Here is a 17,310-nt window from a genome sequence, read left to right on the forward strand (position 1 = left end):
TCTAGTGGAAACCCAAAAGAGGTGGGCGAACTGAGAATGGGTGGTGTCGGGTTTACTGATGGATTGATACATTGTTTATTGGGACTGCAGTTCATTTTCTCAAGCGCGAGTGGCTGTCACTGGTGTCTGGTGTCAAGCCATTGATGTTTATATTTTATTGAACGATGTCTAATATTTGCTCGAAGACTATAGGCTAGGCTTTTGGAATCTTATTTGGAGAAATTTTCTTGGCACATATTTTGTCATACGTCCAAAGATGTCTGTTTTGGATGGTAAGTTTTCTGTACCTGTCGGTAATGAGTCAGATAGCTACTTTCCCATTGCTATTGATTGCTCTTGACAGTTCTTATCTTTTCCATGACTATAAGTCACTTCTTGACTTCTCTTTTTAGTGTTTAATGATTTCATCTTTTTAGAAGTCAGTGCGTTCTTTTTACTTATCTATATTTCTGATGTGTTGAATTTAGGCTACTGAGAATATAGATTTCACCACATCGGTATTATGCAATACTGGGAATTGCCAAATTAGGCTACCAATCTCTTAGTGTTTTCATCTTGAGTGATTTGCATGTCAATTGTACCCAGAGCTTGGTTGCTGCTATGTCTATATTTTCTTAACATAATAAATCCTGTATTGAACACAGGGTGAACTAATCACAATTGACTGGTTCAATAATGGAGGGGCAGGTAGCCCTAGAGGTTACCGAAAGGTCGCTGGTTCGAATCTCAGAGCGGACTAGGTGAAAAATATCTGTGCCCTTGAGCAAGGCACTTAAACCCTAATTGCCCCTAATAAGTCCCTCTGGACAAGTACATCTGCTAAATGACTTTAAAAAAAGATATATGATAATATTGACCCAATAGGCTTGACTTGGTCATGGCATAATGGATATAGGAAGAACATTCTAGATGTCCATTAAAATAGATCCAATAAGCATTATGTGGGTAGACATTTTCATGGCATCATATGTAACAATGTTCCATTTCACCTATTGTAAAATAATGTGCTTGCTTGCTTAATGACTACAAGCTGCCTCACTCATTAGAACACAGGCATGCAGTGGTGTCAAGAAGGCTTTATGACAGAACGTCTTTAAACTGACCTTATCCTCTGTCTGATAGTTTTGAATGGTTCCAGCAGAATGAACAAACTTAGCCTTTTCCCTCTCCCTTTCATTCTCTCCTTTGGCCTCATTTGATTGTTTCGACTGGTTCAAGCGGACTGAATGATGTAATACCTCTGTCGCTTTCTTTCTCTCCTTTCTCCCGGCAGATATCAGCAAAGCCGGGATGGCAGAGTTTCAGGAGAAGCTGCGGCTACGGCTGCAGCATGAGGCCACCATGCACAAAGAGCTGGAGAAGCTGCTGACCACAGCCAAGGGGGCTGAGCAGGAGGTGGGCCTGGGGTTTGGAGCGAGAGTACCTGGTGCATGTTTGTGGATCCAGGGTGGTTGTTTTGGAGGAGTGAGGACATTTCTTGGCATGCTGGACTGAGTTCTGAGAGGGTAACCGGATGGTGAATGACCCGTGTGTCTCTCGATGGGTCAAACACAGATGCACACACTACACGATTTCACAACATGGATTCACTCTTTGTACCTCTTTCTGCTCCTCTCCCCATTTTCTTCACCTCCCCACTCTTTGCCCCCCCCCCCCCCCCCACTCTTTGTCCCCCCCCCCCTGTTTACTTTAAGCCCCAGCAGGCTTGATGTTAAACCCTTTCTCTATATATGATGTAGGCCATACATTCCCACAGAAATCATTGTCACTTTTCCTCACCACTGAGCCCTCACCTTACAAAGCATCAGCTATTACCATGCTATCCAACAAGCACAGCGCACAACCCATTAAAAACAACCCATTTGCCCAGAAACTGGAAAGACAATACTCCCTGCTTAGCAAACCATTTGTATGCAGTTAGCATTGCTACTGCTAACTTTGGCATGATGGCAAAAGCTTACAAGATAAGCATTCACTCTTTAGAGTAAGTGGTTCCTTTTTTACACTCCTCCTGGTTTCACTTCAAACGCATCACATTAAAGTTAGATTGCGGAGGGGGGGGGGGGGGGGAACGCAATTAAAACCCACTAAGGAGCCCGGAGGGTTGAGGAATGAACAGTGAGATGGGCTAGGTGGGAGTTCTAATGATTATCCCAATGGGGGCATTTAGAACACACTGAACTGAAACGGACATGAAAGCCATTAAGCAAAGGTCAGAAAGGAGGGTTGCGGGCAGAATGCTTTGATTATAGGGAGTGGGCAGGAAAGGATGAAAGTCTACGCGTCACCAAACAGACTGCATCAACAGACTAGAGCAATAATGATGCATATCATTTGGAATAGAACTATTGAGTTCAGGATGTAGCTTATATATAGGTTTGGTCAGGCCAGCATTTTCTCGAATAACCTCCACCAGCTCCATTTTTATTTGGTCTATAGAGCCCCACAGTGGAGGTGTCAAAACACCCATAAAACCATGGACATGGTTCCAATTGTATTTCTATTCATTTTTAGAAGCACTTAAAATAAGGGATGTTTCATGTAGTCTTACACTGGCGTGATGCTTTTGATAACAATGTAAATCTCTCTTGGACATTAGCATCAAAGTAGACATCATGCAAAACTACAAATCCCTGGAAGCTCCTACACGTCACCGCTAGCTGACACCTTTGTAAACAGGTATTATGTCAATTTTAAAACTTGCACAAGATAGTTCACAGAATTGTCCATTTAAAGAAATGTAGCCAATTTATTAATTACTACATTTTAGCTAACATTAGAAAGCTAATCCACAGATTCTTACCTTTGCCTCAATTCAGCAGTCTCGTCCAGATCATGTCATTTGTAGTTCTTTATGACAGCCACTTTGGCAGCTAATTAGCGGTAGATTTTTCTTTTTTGGGGGGGGTAAATACAGGTGAATATATTGATAAAAATCACTTGAAGCCGACTGGAGGTGTGGCGCAAGGAACTCTTCTGTGCCCTCATCTTCCTTTCAGTAATAAACAGCGCAGCCCTGGATGTCGAAAGTAGGTGGAAATTGGTTGACAATCTAAATCTGGTCCCGTGCCCTCTCCGGATTGAGCGCCAGGAGATCAAAGTGTGTGATTGTGTGAAGATTTTAGGGGTAATGGTACAGAAAGACGTACAATGGGGCGAGCAGGTTGCTACTATGGTAACCAGGAGCAACAGAGAACTCTTTTGTCCTTCGCCGCTTTATAAGGTTCCATGTGCCACAGGAAGACCTGGTTAGCATTTACACCGACTACAGACGCCCCACCCTGGTATATGCCGCTCCTGCTCGACACAGCTCACTGACCCAGGCCCAGTCTGGTGACCTGGAGCGTATTCAGAAGAGGGTATGCAGCACCATCCTAGGCGGATACTCCAGCTATACTGAGGCCCTTCAGATACTGTCCCTAACCCTAACCCGCTGTCAGCCTCCTAAAATCTCAATTCTTAGACTGGCTAACTGAAACACAGTGACAGGCAGGAACACCTGCAGCCAAAACAAACTTGACTATACCAAAGTCTAGTTTACCAATCCCATATTTCTGCTCATTGGTTAATTATTCTCTTTAAGACCACAGGATGTTATTGGTTAAGATTTTTGTTTTAAAAAATATATAAATGAATGTTACTCATATCCATTAATATTTTGTATGCTCATGGATTTGTACTGACTGCTATATGAGTGTAATAAAATAAAAAAATAGTTGAATCAGGTGTGCTGGTTCTGGAATACATCAAATAAATGGAGATGGCTGAAGTTACTAGAGGTTTGGGAGACACCGTTTTAGGCTTTAGTAATGTTATGATTTCAATAGTGTGTCTTTTATCAAGCTATGTTTTGCGTGTGAATTGGATGCGATTTATGAATAAACAATGTGGATTTTGATCATTTGCGTCCATTCAAAGTCTGAGCCTTGGCACTTTCTGTTTCAGATTTCCAAAAAGGACTTTTGAGGGTTTTAAGAACCTCTTCCACAGATTCCTCCAGGTAAAAGGACCCTCTGTGAAATGGGACAAGATCCACAAGCCCCCAGAGGATCTGGTGAGTAGTTAGATTTTAACCCTGGTTGTCTACACGCCACAAGCTGAAAGCTCAGGCATTCGTTAATTTGCATAAGAAATGACAAGACATTGTCATACAGATCAGCCTATGTCTGAAAATGGTTCCTTTCCTTACCATTGGAAATCCATTGTTCTGCAGGTGCAGACCTATTAATCAACTTTGTTGCATATTTAGTGCTAGTCCACAAACTCTCAGAAACACTGTTTTGAGTGTAGCATCTCTCTGTGTATGTTGGATGAGATTGGATCTCTAGGCCAAAGCCCTCTTCTACAATGAGCATCCACACCCCCATCTGAACAGATAGATGCCAACGCGGCCCCTTTCGACTGAGCATGAGAGCTGTGGATTTAGTGGCTGTCAAGTGTCACTGGCTCTATGGGGGCAGAATGCTGTGGTCCTGTCGTCCTGCAGCAGAGAGTCCCCCCCCCTTGGCCCACCCACTTGGTAGCCAGGACCTGCCAATCAGAACGAGTTTCCCTCCACAAAAGGGCTTTATTACAGACAGAAATACTCCTCAGTTTCATCAGCTGTCCAGATGGCTGGTCTCAGACGATCCCGCAGGTGAAGAAGTCGGATGAGGTCCTGGGCTGACATGCTTATGTGGTCTGCAGTCGTGAGGCCAGTCGGACGTAATGCCAAGTTCTCTAAAACAACGTTGGAGGTGGCTTATGGTAGAGAAATTAACATTAATTTCCCTGGCAACAGCTCTGGTGGACAAGCCTGCAGTCAGCATGCCAATTTTACACTCCCTCGACTTGAGACATCTGTGGCATTGTTGTGTGACAAAACTGCACATTTTAGAGTGGCCTAGCAAAAGGTTCACGTGTGTAATGATCATGCTGTTTAATCAGATTCTTGATATGCCACACCTGTCAGGATGGATTAGCTTGGCAATGGAGAAATTCGCACTAACAGGAATATAAACAAATTTATCCACAATTAAGAGAAATAAGCTTTTAGTGCATATGGAAAATGTCTGGAAGGTTTTATTTTAGCTCATTAAACATGGGACCAACACATGTTCCGTTTATTTTTGTTCAGAAGGATTTGGACTTGTGGTTTTACTTGATTCTCCGTACTGGCCAATGATTATAACGGCAATTCTGATCGAACCATAAATTCATACATTGTACCCCTGTGCTCGATTTTTATACACCTGTTAGCAACGGGTGTGGCTGAAATAGACGAATCCACTAATTTGAAGGGGTGTCCACGTACTTTTGTATGTATAGTGTATCACGGTCGCAAGGCGCATGAACAAACAGGTTATAGAGCAAACAAGGCAAATATCAGAAAACAGGTTGTAATATGGCATTTATTTTCTGGCTTGGCTTCCCTAGTGATTTTACTATGCTACTGATTGGACCGGCCCAAATCTTGACGTGACTTTTTGACACGAGAGAGTTGTGAGGTCTTGGGCCAGTCTTTGCTAATGTCAAATGGGGACTAACATGAAGCCTAAATGTTGTTTGTTAAATCCTTTATTGAAGATTATTATAGCCTGTATGTCTTGAGGGGAGGATAATTGTAGAATGACACGGCTCTCCAGACTCCTATTCATTTAAAAGGGGGCTATGGTTGTGGTGATAGTTAGCCTCATAGTAGTTGAGCTATAAAAGTGTTTTGAAACTTCTGCCTAACAACAACTCACGTGAGGTTGTAGCTTCTGGCAATGGACCAATACGTGTCTTTTAGTTGTATCTTAAGGAGTTCCCCATTCCCGTGTCTTACACGTTGCTTTGTGTATTTTCCAATAGTCCATACACACTGAATACAGTACACACTGTAAAACAATACATTGGGTTTGTTGGGAGAGTGTGTACAGTCTGCCTCTGTAACCTATAGGGCCGGTTTCCCAGACAGTAGGCCTAGTCATATACTATTTATTTTATTTAACTAGGCTAGTCCGTTAAGAACAAATTATTATTTACAATGACGGCCTGCCCCGGCCAGACGCTGAGCCAATTGTGCGCCGCCCTTGGGGACTCCCAATCACGAACGGTTGTGATACAGCCTGTAATTGAACCAGGGTCTGTAGGGACGCCTCTAGCACTGAGATGCAGTGCCTTAGACTGCTGCGCCCCTCAGGAGTGACTAGTAAGAAGTAGCCCACCACTTTCAATGGTGAGCCTCCATTGAACATGTTTTTTAGTGCAGGACTAGGCTTTCTCCTAATATGTCTGGTCCTGGAGAACACTGCCCATAGCATTGGGAAATCAGATTTATAAGCTAGATTTGAAATGGCCTATCTGTGGGAAGATATTGTCAAGATACTGCGATGCAGTTTGAGTTCCTTCATGGTCGCACTCTCATCTCGATGGTTCGTCTCATGAAGGTGAGCGGTAAGGAAGAGGCCTGGCTGCCTGTTACCATGCCAACTCTGAAACTGTAGCCTCCCTCTGACGGTGCAGGAAGTGTGTGTGTGTGTAAAGGTAGTGCAGGAGGTATCATCGTACACTCCCATCATACTCTCCTGCGTCTGTCTATGCATTTGACCATGATGGGAGGGAGGTAAAGTTAGGTGTGTATATAAGTTGAGAGTTGAAGGCAGAGTGTAACGGATTGTGTAAAAGTTAAGGTCTTGAGTGTGACACACACACAGTCTATAATTACTCCCTGTCCTTTTTGTCCTCTTGTGTTGTACATCTGTCCTCTTTCCATTTGCCAACAGCAGGGCCAGTAAATGCCAGAGGGCAGGTTCCTTCTCCCTGGGAATTATTCTAAATGACTGGAAGTACAGGAAAGGAAATTAAAATGGAAGTGAATTATACCCACCGTCTGACTATACCACATCTGGCTTACCCTGTATTCAGTTCACAGTAAAACATACCATATTAACAGTGTGCCTTTTTTCAATTATGCAGGCTACCGCTGTACCTTGATGTAGGCCTACAAGAATGAACTATAGTGGGCCTATTGTTTTTTCCTATTGGACAAATCTATTTCTGGACCCATGTTTTTAATTTGGCATGAAGATACACTATGCAATATTGATACACAAATAAAACGCTGACCAGATACATAGTTAACACCAGCGTCATCCTTTACCTCTAACACTTTGCTACAGCCTTTGTGGCTGTCCCTCCTATGTCAGGGGTGATATTTTCTGTAGGGGTGTTTTGTTCTCCCCTCAGTCCCTGTGTGAGGATGTACTTTATCCCCACCACTCTGGGTTTTGCTGTCATGGCTTCACTGAACAGCACTGTTACATAATGGGAGTCTGGAGTGATGCCAGCTCCCCCTTCTCCACCCCTCCTACGCTCCAAAACAAAGCACACACCCCCCCCCTCCCTGCCTTGAGCAACCCCAATACTGCCCCCCAGCTGTCAAATGCTGAACTGAAGATCCAACTTTCACAGGGATTGATATAGCAGTCGGCAGGTTGAGTCTTCTCTGTGGTTACCCCATTGGTCAGGTTAATTATTTTATTTATTGTATTATTTTATAGCTTCTTGATATGCCACACCTGTCAGGTGGATCTTCCATACAACTCTCCTTCTGTGGCCTCCAACTGCTCTTAAATACAAGTAAAACTAAATGCCTGCTCTTCAACCGATCGCTGCCCGCACCTGCCTGCTCGTCCAACATCACTACTCTGGACGGTTCTGACTTAGAATATGTGGACAACTACAAATACCTAGGTGTCTGGTTAGACTAAACTCTCCTTCCAGACTCACATTAAACATCTCCAATCCAAAGTTAAATCTAGAATTGGCTTCCTATTTCGCAACAAAGCATCCCACACTCATGCTGCCAAACATACCCTTGTAAAACTAACCATCTTACCAATCCTCGACTTTGGCGATGTCATTTACAAAATAGCCTCCAACACCCTACTCAACAAATTGGATGCAGTCTATCATAGTGCCATCCGTTTTGTCACCAAAGCCTCATATACTACCCACCACTGCGACCTGTACGCTCTCTTTGGCTGGCCCTCGCTTCATACTCGTGGCCAAACCCACTGGATACAGGTTATCTACAAGACGCTGCTAGGTAAAGTCCCACCTTATCTCTGCTCGCTGCACCCACCCGCACCCACCCGCATATACCAGCAGGTATATCTCACTTGTCACCCCCAAAGCCAATTCCTCCTTTGGCTGCCTCTCCAGTTCTCTGCTGCCAATGGCTGGAACGAACTACAAAAACAAAAAAAGCTTGAAGCACTAGCTGTCAGAGCAGCTCACAGATCACTGCACCTGTACATAGCCCATCTATAAATAGCCCAAACAACTACCTCTTCCCCTACTGTATTTATTTATTTATTTTGCTCCTTTGCACGCCATTATTTCTACTATGCACACTCATCTACTGTCAAATCTACCATTCCAGTGTTTTAATTGCTATATTGTATTTACTTCGCCACCATGGCCTTTATTTTGCCTTTGCTTCCCTTATCTCACCTAATTTGCTCACATTGTATATAGACTGTATTATTGACTGTGTTTGTTTTACTCCATGTGTAACTTATGTGTCGAACTGCTTTGCTTTATCTTGGCCAGGTGGCAGTTGTAAATGAGAACTTGTTCTCAACTTGCCTACCTGGTTAAACCATTTTTGTTGTAGTTGAAAACAACCAAACTGCAAAGCATTGCTGTATCCTAAACAGATTTCTGGATCCTCCCCATTTGTTTAATTGAAAATCTGCCAAATTGTCATTTCTGTGTAACTTACTTACTACTTTGTTAATTGAGGAACGTAGGGCCTGCACTGAAGCATTCTAACATTGCCAGTATGTGTAAACATCTACATTTTTGGGCAAGTGATCATAATCTTCAGGCTACTCCCAGTATCTGACCTGCACCGCTTTCCCTCCCTGTTGCAGATCCACCCCTATGACAAGATCAAGGCCCAGGCGCTGCCGGACAGCGTGGCGGCCAGCCTCAACAAGCTGGTGGTGGTCAAGCTCAACGGAGGCCTGGGCACCAGCATGGGCTGCAAAGGCCCCAAGAGTGTCATCAGTGTCCGCAATGAGAATACCTTCCTGGACCTCACCGTCCATCAGATAGAGGTAGAGGATATTATACTGTATGTAGTATACTATTTTTGGTCCGAGAGAACATAACACTTAAACATTTTTTTTTTTAAGATATACAAATATTCAGTATGAGACAATGTTAACTAGAGCTAGTTATTGTAGTACTAGATTTCCATTTCTACATTCAACATAATTTGGAGGAAATTACAGTATGATAAAAAAAACTATTTGGGAGCCAAACTCCAGTCATAAAAATGTCTCCTGAGTGGTCTAAAGCACTGCAATGCTAGCTGCGTTACTACAGATCCTGGGGCGACGCACAATTTGGCCCAGGGTCGTCCGGGTTAGGGGAGGGTTTGGCTGGCCGGGATGTCCTTGTCCCATCGCGCTCTAGCGACTTCCTCCGACACATTGGTGCTTCCGAGTTAAGCGTACATTGTGTCAAGAAGCAGTGCGGCTAGGCGGGGTTGTGTTTCGGAGGAAGCGCGGGTCTCGACATTCGCCTCTCCCGAGTCCATACGGGTGTTGCAGCGATGGGAAAGGACTAACTTACTACTAATTGGATATGACAAAATTGGGGAGAAAAAGGGGTTACAAATAATTTAAAAAATAAATGCCTTCCCTCTCAGCACTTAAACAAGACATTCAACGTGGATGTGCCTCTTGTTCTCATGAACTCCTTCAACACAGACGAGGACACCAAGAAAATCCTGCAGAAGTACACACACCACCGGGTGCACATCCACACTTTCAACCAGAGCAGGTAACACACGCACACAGATGTCCGCACCTACAGAATGTTTCGAAAACATTTTCTCTGTACTGGAAATGATCCTGTTCTATTACGATCCTCCTTAACTCTTTCCTGAACATCCTCTCCCTCTTTTTACACTCATCCATCTCTCCATTTCATTCTCTTCTCACCTCTACCTCACTTGACAGGTTGTCATTGTAAATAAGAATCAGTTCTCATTGACTTACCTGTGTAGATAAAGGTAAATGAACATTATTAAAACTCTCCTCCTGCCCCTCTAGATACCCGAGGATCAACAAGGAGTCCCTGCTGCCCGTGGCAAAGGACCTGGGAATGCACGGCGACCACGCCGACGCCTGGTACCCGCCCGGCCACGGAGACATCTACGCCAGTTTCTACAACTCCGGCCTGCTGGACCAGCTGATCGCCGCGGGCAAGGAGTACATCTTCGTGTCCAACATAGACAACCTGGGGGCCACCGTGGACCTGTTCATCCTCAACCACCTGATGACGCAGCCCAAAGACAAGCGCTGCGAGTTCATCATGGAGGTGACGGACAAGACCCGTGCAGACGTCAAGGTGAGCAGAGGTTTGTGTGCTAGCTAGAAGCAGGCAAGGGTTACTGCTGGTTTTCCTTTCTCCTTGGTGGTTCATTGAATTGTTAATGTCGCTGACGGTCAGAGTCCACCCACCTCGGCACAAAAGATGTAAGACCATTAAAAAGAGTGCTAAAGCGACAATGGTAGAGGATAAAATGGAATTCCCTACAATTGTATGATCCATTTTGCGATGTATTATACCTCGGTGTAAAATGGCATACAGCATAGCATTTTTTTTTTTTTACATTTCCTGACTGCTCATGGTTCTGCCACGCCTCTCAATCTCTCCGCAGGGTGGCACGCTGATCCAGTACGACGACAAGCTGCGTCTGCTGGAGATTGCCCAGGTGCCCAAAGCCCACGTGGACGAGTTCAAATCCGTCACCAAGTTCAAGATCTTCAACACCAACAACCTTTGGATCTCACTGGCCGCCATTAAGAGGCTGCACGAGCAGAACACCATGGACATGGAGATCATCGTCAACCCCAAGGTGAGAGGACAGGGGAAAGGGGAGTCTTTAAATTAAAACTGGTATCTGTTTAATTCATAGCCATGTGTTTTAGGGTTTCCTTTGATGTTTTTACTCTTAACCATCCCATTTTATATGAATTAATACTTTTCGGAAGGCTGTCACCCATGGCAACTCACCTACGATTAGATTTGCATAACAATTAAATAGCTGCCACAAGCTCACTGAACGTTAGAGCCAATTACCCCTCAACTACCTCCTCCCCAGACGCTGGACGGTGGTCTGAACGTGATCCAGCTGGAAACAGCGGTGGGCGCCGCTATCAAGGCCTTCGACAACGCCCTGGGCGTCAACGTGCCCCGTAGCCGCTTCCTGCCCGTCAAGACCTCGTCGGACCTGCTGCTGGTCATGTCCAACCTCTACAGCCTGGACGCCGGCTCGCTCACCATGAGCAAGAAGAGGGAGTTCCCCTCCACGCCACACGTCAAGCTGGGCAGCTCTTTCACCAAGGTAATGGAACCAAAATGTAGATGAATGCATTTTGTTGAGTCATTATGGCAGACATTTTGATTTTCATTGGAGGTAGTCATTCTTCTTATTTTATGGTTTGAATTGTTAGTATAGGTTCTTGACCTGTTATGGTTGCAGGTGCATGACTTTCTGATGAGGTTTGAGAGCATCCCAGACATGCTAGAACTGGATCACCTCACAGTGTCGGGAGACGTCACCTTCGGAAAGAACGTCTCTCTCAAGGTAAAGGCTTCATACCCAAAATGGTAACTCATTCCTATTGCATGGTATCTACTTGGAATTAGAGGTCGACCGATTAATCAGGGCCGATTTCAAGTGTTCATAACAATCGGAAATCGGTATTTTTGGGCGCCGATTTGCCGTTTTAATTTACCTTTATTTAACACATTCTTATTTTCAATGACTGCCTAGGAACGGTGGGTTAACTGCCTTGTTCAGGGGCAGAACGACAGACTCACATTGTCAGCTCGGGGGATCCAATCTTGCAAACTTAGTTTCCTAGTCCAACGCAATAACGACCTGCCTCTCTCTCGTTGCACTCCACAAGGAGACTGCCTGTTACGCGAATGCAAGTTGCTAGCTAGCATTAAACTTATCTTATAAAAACAATCAATCATAATCACTAGTTAACTACACATGGTTGATGATATTACTAGTTTATCTAGCGTGTCCTGCGTTGCATATAATACAAGTATCTGACTGAGCGGTGGTAGGTAGAAGCAGGCACGTAAACATGAATTCAAACAGCACTTTCGTGTGTTTTGCCTGCAGCTCTTCATTGTGCGTCAAGCATTGCGCTGTTTATGACTTCAAGCCTATCAACTCCCGAGATGAGGCTGGTGTAACCGAAGTGAAATGGCTAGCTAGTTAGCACACGCTAATAGCGTTTCAAACGTCACTCGCTCTGAGCCTGTGTTTTTTTCCCCCTTGTTCTGCATGGGTAACGCTGCTTCGATGGTGGCTGTTGTCGTTGTGTTGCTGGTTCGAGCCCAGGGACGGAAGCTATACTGTTACACTGGCAATACTAAAGTGCCTATAAGAACATCCAATAGTCAAAGGTTAATGAAATACAAATGGTATAGAGGGAAATAGTCCTATAATTTCTATAATAACTACAACCTAAAACCTCTTACCTTGGAATATTGAAGACTCATGTTAAAAGGAACCACCAGCTTTCATGTTCTCATGTTCTGAGCAAGGAACTTAAACCTTAGCTTTTTTACATGACACATATTGCACTTTTACTTTCTTCTCCAACACTTTGTTTTTGCATTATTTAAACCAAATTGAACATGTTTCATTATTTACTTGATGTATTATATTAAGTTCATTCAGTATTGTTGTAATTGTCATTATTACAATATTATTACAATTACAAATACATTTCTAAAAGAATTGGCCGATTAATCGGTATCGGCTTTTTTGGTCCTCCAATAATCGGTGTCGACCTCTACTTGGAATACAGAAAAATTATATTGGGCTACCTTTGCTTGACATTTCTCTCCAACTGTAGGTATTTTGTGTGTTACATTTGTCCACGTCCCCTCACTATCCATTCCACAGGGAACTGTCATCATTATTGCCAATCACGGAGATAGGATTGATATTCCTGCCGGAGCAGTGCTGGAAAACAAGATTGTATCTGGCAACCTGCGCATCCTCGACCACTAAGGCCTTCAGGACAAGACAGTTGCACAGACAAGACTCAAGGACAAACTACACCTAGGACTGTTTTAGAGCAAGGTTTCACTGTGATCCACCATTTCAGATAATTTATCTGCAGCTTACAAAGAAAGACTTGACCACAGTCAGGGTCATTTTAATCAGTTTTAAATGGGTGGGATGGTCCTCCTAATGAGCGTTGTGGTTCAGCACACAAGGCTTCTAAGGCTGTGTTTACACAAGCAGCCCAATTCTGACAAAAGAGCTGAGCTAATTGGTGACAAGGCATATTAGTGGAAAAAGATCAGAATCGGTCTGGCTGCCTGTGTAAACAGCCTCTGTTGCCAACTCTGACCTGAATAAAGTGTAAAATGGATTCAACTTGTCTTGATTTTAAAACTAGAATAGTTTAGTGGCAAATCAAAGGTGTGGCCTCTGATGAAGAGCCCATCTCAACACTCCAACCCTGTTCCTGGAGGTGTTTGCTCCAACCCTAAACTAGCAATTATCTGGATGGAGCATATCTCTCCAGGAACAGGGTTGGAGAACCCTGGTGTAATGGTTCTTGTCTGGATGATTCCATCTCAATCAAGGGCAGCAGATGGACAGAGAGAAAAGGCCAAAGTAGAAATGCTTCCATATTGTCCCGTGTTTTATTCAGTTTCCTGGGATTCAAGACAGGCATGCGGTCAGATTTTCAGTTTGCCACACTTTCTTACCCAGAGTGCCCAACAGTCATACGCTCACAGGCACTCAAACAGTATGCTATTTATCAAAAGTAGGCCACTTTACTGGATGGTGCTTTTTGTTATATACACCAGTAGATCCTCACAGTGTAAGACAGGCAGTGAATAGAACTGGGAAACAAGACTTTTGGTTGGAGCTTAACTACTTTAAAAAAGACAAACCAATCAGAGGCTAATGTTCGTTCATGCTTCCAAGAGATAATAATGCTTTAAATAGAATTACTTAGCTCGGGCATAAAGTCGCTCAAAGTGGCATTGTGTTGAAATGGCTCACTCTTACTGTACAGACAGCACAGTAAAGGTTTAATTTAGGGCCATGGAAGGGAACACTAACAATTGAGGATTGGAAGGAATTTGTTTGCAGATGTATTCAGTGCAAATTATGCTCCATTTAGCTTAAACATGGGTCTGAATCTATGAGTGTGTCGAAGTGGCCTTGTTATTCCTTACTTCGTTGACCGACGCAAGAAATACTATGCTTTCAACCTGAAAATAAATAAATAAAATCAGTTCTCCAGTAAGTGACATGTTCTGAACCATGTCAGCATTTTAGTCCAATCATTCATCTGTTTTTAATAAGTCATCTATAGTTGAATTACAGTGTGATGAGGTAACGGGCAGCAGTTGCATCCTAAAGGTGTCTCGTATCTCATTGTAGCCCCCCCAGAGAGGTGCTCTTTAAAAAAAGTCAGTGTCTGAAATGGCACCCTATTCCCTAGATCATGCACTAGTGGTACACTGTATAGGGAATAGGGTGCCATGTTATGTAGCCTGTCCTACACAATGGCCGCTTCAGTGTTTGGTCCCACACCGGTGCTGCCTGGGGGAGTTTCTCCCTTGAAGAAGCACCACTACCAGACCTCCTCCACTCTCTTTCTGTACACAGACAGCGTGGGCTTCAGTGAGATCCCTGGGCAGGCTGGCTGCTGGAGGTGCAGTCTCTTTACAACAAGAATCTGATGAGTTAGTTTCTCCCCTCCCTCCGGGGTGGGTTAACAAGGCGTTACACACTGTGTAGGTAGGTAGGACGACTACTACCCCCATCATCACCTCTTCTGCTCCCAGATCTCAGCCATGTTCAAGTCTAGCTTCTCAAGTGTCCTCAGTGATTGAACATTCTCAGTGTAAAACGCGACATCCACCGTCACCAGCCTGGAGCGGGGGGGGAAATCAGAGAAGTGCTTTCAAGTCATCAACAAGTCCATTGAAATGGTCTTTTAGCTTTAGTGACAAGAAGCTGTTTTATCAGACACATTAAGCCTAGTTCTGGACAAATGACTTTCATTAGAGATTCTCCGTTGAGCATGCTTTTTAGTCCAGGAGTAGATTTAATCTGTGTGTTTTATTACTATTTTTGGTATGGTCAAGCAAAGAACTGTAGGACACATTTTTGGGGCAATATTACAGAAATGTTCTCTCTCAACCCCCACAGAATCCGAGGTGAGAAACACTCACCCATGTTGAGGTCCACCGTCGTGGTGCACCCCGAGACGGGCCAGCTGCCTTTTAAGGTGCATTTTAAGGCTGGCATTGATCCTCAGAAACAACATCTAGGCCCAGAGAAAAAACAAACACACAACGTTACCCTCAAAACATCTAGTCAGCTGCGAATGCAATGAAGACCACCTGGACCGTGCCCAGTATGTTGAGAATAGCAGTAGAAGTAACTAGTGTTGTCACGTAGTACATTGTATTATTAATTATTACGCATTTGAATAATTAGACGTTATTGAATAGGATCTCTGTGGTATTATTGGCATATTACCTGTGCCTGTTCCTCAGGTAGCAGCTCGTAGAGGGCTTCATGCATTTTGGCCATTTGTTTACAGACGTTGCGAAAGCAGGCCGACGGCATGGGGGCCTTGACTTCATACTGGCGGGAGACGAGATAGATATGTTGACACACTGACATTGCTGTAGCCAATCTTATAAAGTGGTATAGTAGGTTAGACGGGGAGAGTTTGAGAGTGGTTTGGACCTGTAGAACTCACCTTAGACAGCACCTTCTCAAACATGCTGTCCATGATCGACACCAGTTTAGCGGAGATCTCCGCTATGTGATCGTTGTAGTCCTGCCCCCCCCCCACCAAAAAAAGAAAAACGTTTCTTAAAACTCAAAAGTCCTACACGTCGTGTCACTCACAGTGTACAAGTGAATCTCCGAACTAGAGTAGGCCAGTGCTCACCTTAGTGATGTGGTCAAAGTGCCTGAGGACGCTGTACTGCTTGGGCGTCAGCTTGGTCTCAAAGTGGGCCCTGATGACGGGAATGTAGTGAACCACCAGCTGAAGACAGCGAGAGGCCAGGGCTGAGGAAAGACACACACTATGGTTATTTCTACACGGACATCACAGACAGGAACACACGGCTAATACGAATGTGGAGGTTACCCTGTAGTGGGGCAAAACCTACGGTTCATAGCAAAGCACTGGGTTGTGTTCAGTAGGACACACTCCATAGCGAGACAATTTTAAAATGTTTTGAAATGGAAAATGAAATTGTTCGTCTTATTGGACACGCCCAAGTAGTACATAGCAGAGTATGTGAGTGGAGTTGAGCAGGATTTTTTTCATGGAGCAGTGCCAACTCCTAACCGCTCCACTAAAAACTCACTCCATTCAACAAACACCCGTTGATTTGTGAGACTACCGGGACCTACCATTTGGTTCTGAAGACTTGAACACAAACCATATGATTGGAATAAAAATGAAAAAGGTGAATGTAAAAAGCGCACATTTCAAATAGCATATAAACACTAAATAGGACAGGGAGCCTAAGAAGGAACCAAAATGAATGATTTATATTAGTTCAAGGCTATAGCCTACAAAGAAATACATTGAAGCATTTGCGAGTGCGACACAATTGGCTGGTAGGGACATAAAGCCCTCAGCATTAAATCATTATAGTCTATAAATTGCGCAGGCTGTGACGTATTTAGAATTCAATACAAATTAAACAAAAATGTACTTATTAGTGCTTTTGAATTAATTTTTTAGAAGCACACGTTTGGCCAGTCTGTGGCGTCAGGAGAGCCGGCCGGCAGCAGAGAATATAGCCACTGGGGATGTTAAACACCATTTTGCCCACTTACCAGGCTGGGCAGAGATGCAGTTTTTTTTTTCCTTCTATAGGTAGGCCTAAAGGTTTTTAGGTAATATAACCCAACAGAAAGCTTATTGAATAGATAAAAAAAAATTAAATTCATTTTTGTTCTGACCCTTTATTTAACTAGGCAAGTCAGTTAAGAACAAATTCTTATTTACAATGATGGCCTAGGAACAGTGGGTTAACTGCCCGTTCAGGGGCAGAACGACAGATTTTTACCTTGTCAGCTCTGGGACTCGATCCAGCAACCTTTCGGTTACTGGCCCAACGCTCTAACCACTAGGCAGGTAGTGGTTAGAGCGAATCCCCGAGCTGACAGATCTGATTTTTAGTTTGAAAATCCTTTGCTACAATGACACATTTAGTTATCTACCCACATCGTTCCTTTCT

At 43.9% G+C, this 17,310-nt stretch overlaps 2 protein-coding genes across 6 annotated transcripts in view; one reads left to right on the forward strand and one right to left on the reverse strand.

Moving 5' to 3' along the window:
* LOC139424700 (UTP--glucose-1-phosphate uridylyltransferase) lies at positions 1-14,336 on the forward strand. Of its 4 annotated transcripts, XM_071176781.1 has the most exons (10): positions 1-272; positions 1,274-1,406; positions 3,958-4,054; positions 8,901-9,086; positions 9,683-9,816; positions 10,089-10,386; positions 10,700-10,897; positions 11,144-11,386; positions 11,525-11,629; positions 12,971-14,336. In XM_071176781.1, the coding sequence occupies exons 1-10, from the start codon at positions 257-259 to the stop codon at positions 13,076-13,078; spliced, it is 1,518 nt and encodes a 505-aa protein (XP_071032882.1). In that variant the 5' UTR covers positions 1-256; the 3' UTR covers positions 13,079-14,336. The 4 variants fall into 4 exon arrangements, with proteins under 4 accessions (XP_071032882.1, XP_071032881.1, XP_071032878.1 ...); XM_071176780.1 differs by lacking the exon at positions 1-272 and having other exon boundaries at positions 1,377-1,395; positions 3,946-4,054; XM_071176777.1 differs by lacking the exons at positions 1-272; positions 1,274-1,406 and adding an exon at positions 1,661-1,984 and having other exon boundaries at positions 3,946-4,054.
* LOC139424699 (vacuolar protein sorting-associated protein 54-like) overlaps positions 14,059-17,310 on the reverse strand; it is an 18,224-nt gene continuing 14,972 nt past the window's right edge. For both annotated transcript variants that reach the window (XM_071176775.1, XM_071176776.1), the window contains 5 exons: positions 16,002-16,123; positions 15,807-15,887; positions 15,581-15,688; positions 15,271-15,365; positions 14,059-14,967 (listed from right to left, as the gene is read on the reverse strand). In XM_071176775.1, coding sequence (XP_071032876.1) covers positions 14,862-14,967; positions 15,271-15,365; positions 15,581-15,688; positions 15,807-15,887; positions 16,002-16,123 — 512 coding nt within the window. In that variant the 3' untranslated portion in view covers positions 14,059-14,861. The remainder of the gene's footprint in view (positions 14,968-15,270; positions 15,366-15,580; positions 15,689-15,806; positions 15,888-16,001; positions 16,124-17,310) is intronic.

The sequence above is a fragment of the Oncorhynchus clarkii genome, chromosome 13 (assembly GCF_045791955.1).
Source record: "Oncorhynchus clarkii lewisi isolate Uvic-CL-2024 chromosome 13, UVic_Ocla_1.0, whole genome shotgun sequence".
Lineage (NCBI taxonomy): Eukaryota > Metazoa > Chordata > Actinopteri > Salmoniformes > Salmonidae > Oncorhynchus > Oncorhynchus clarkii.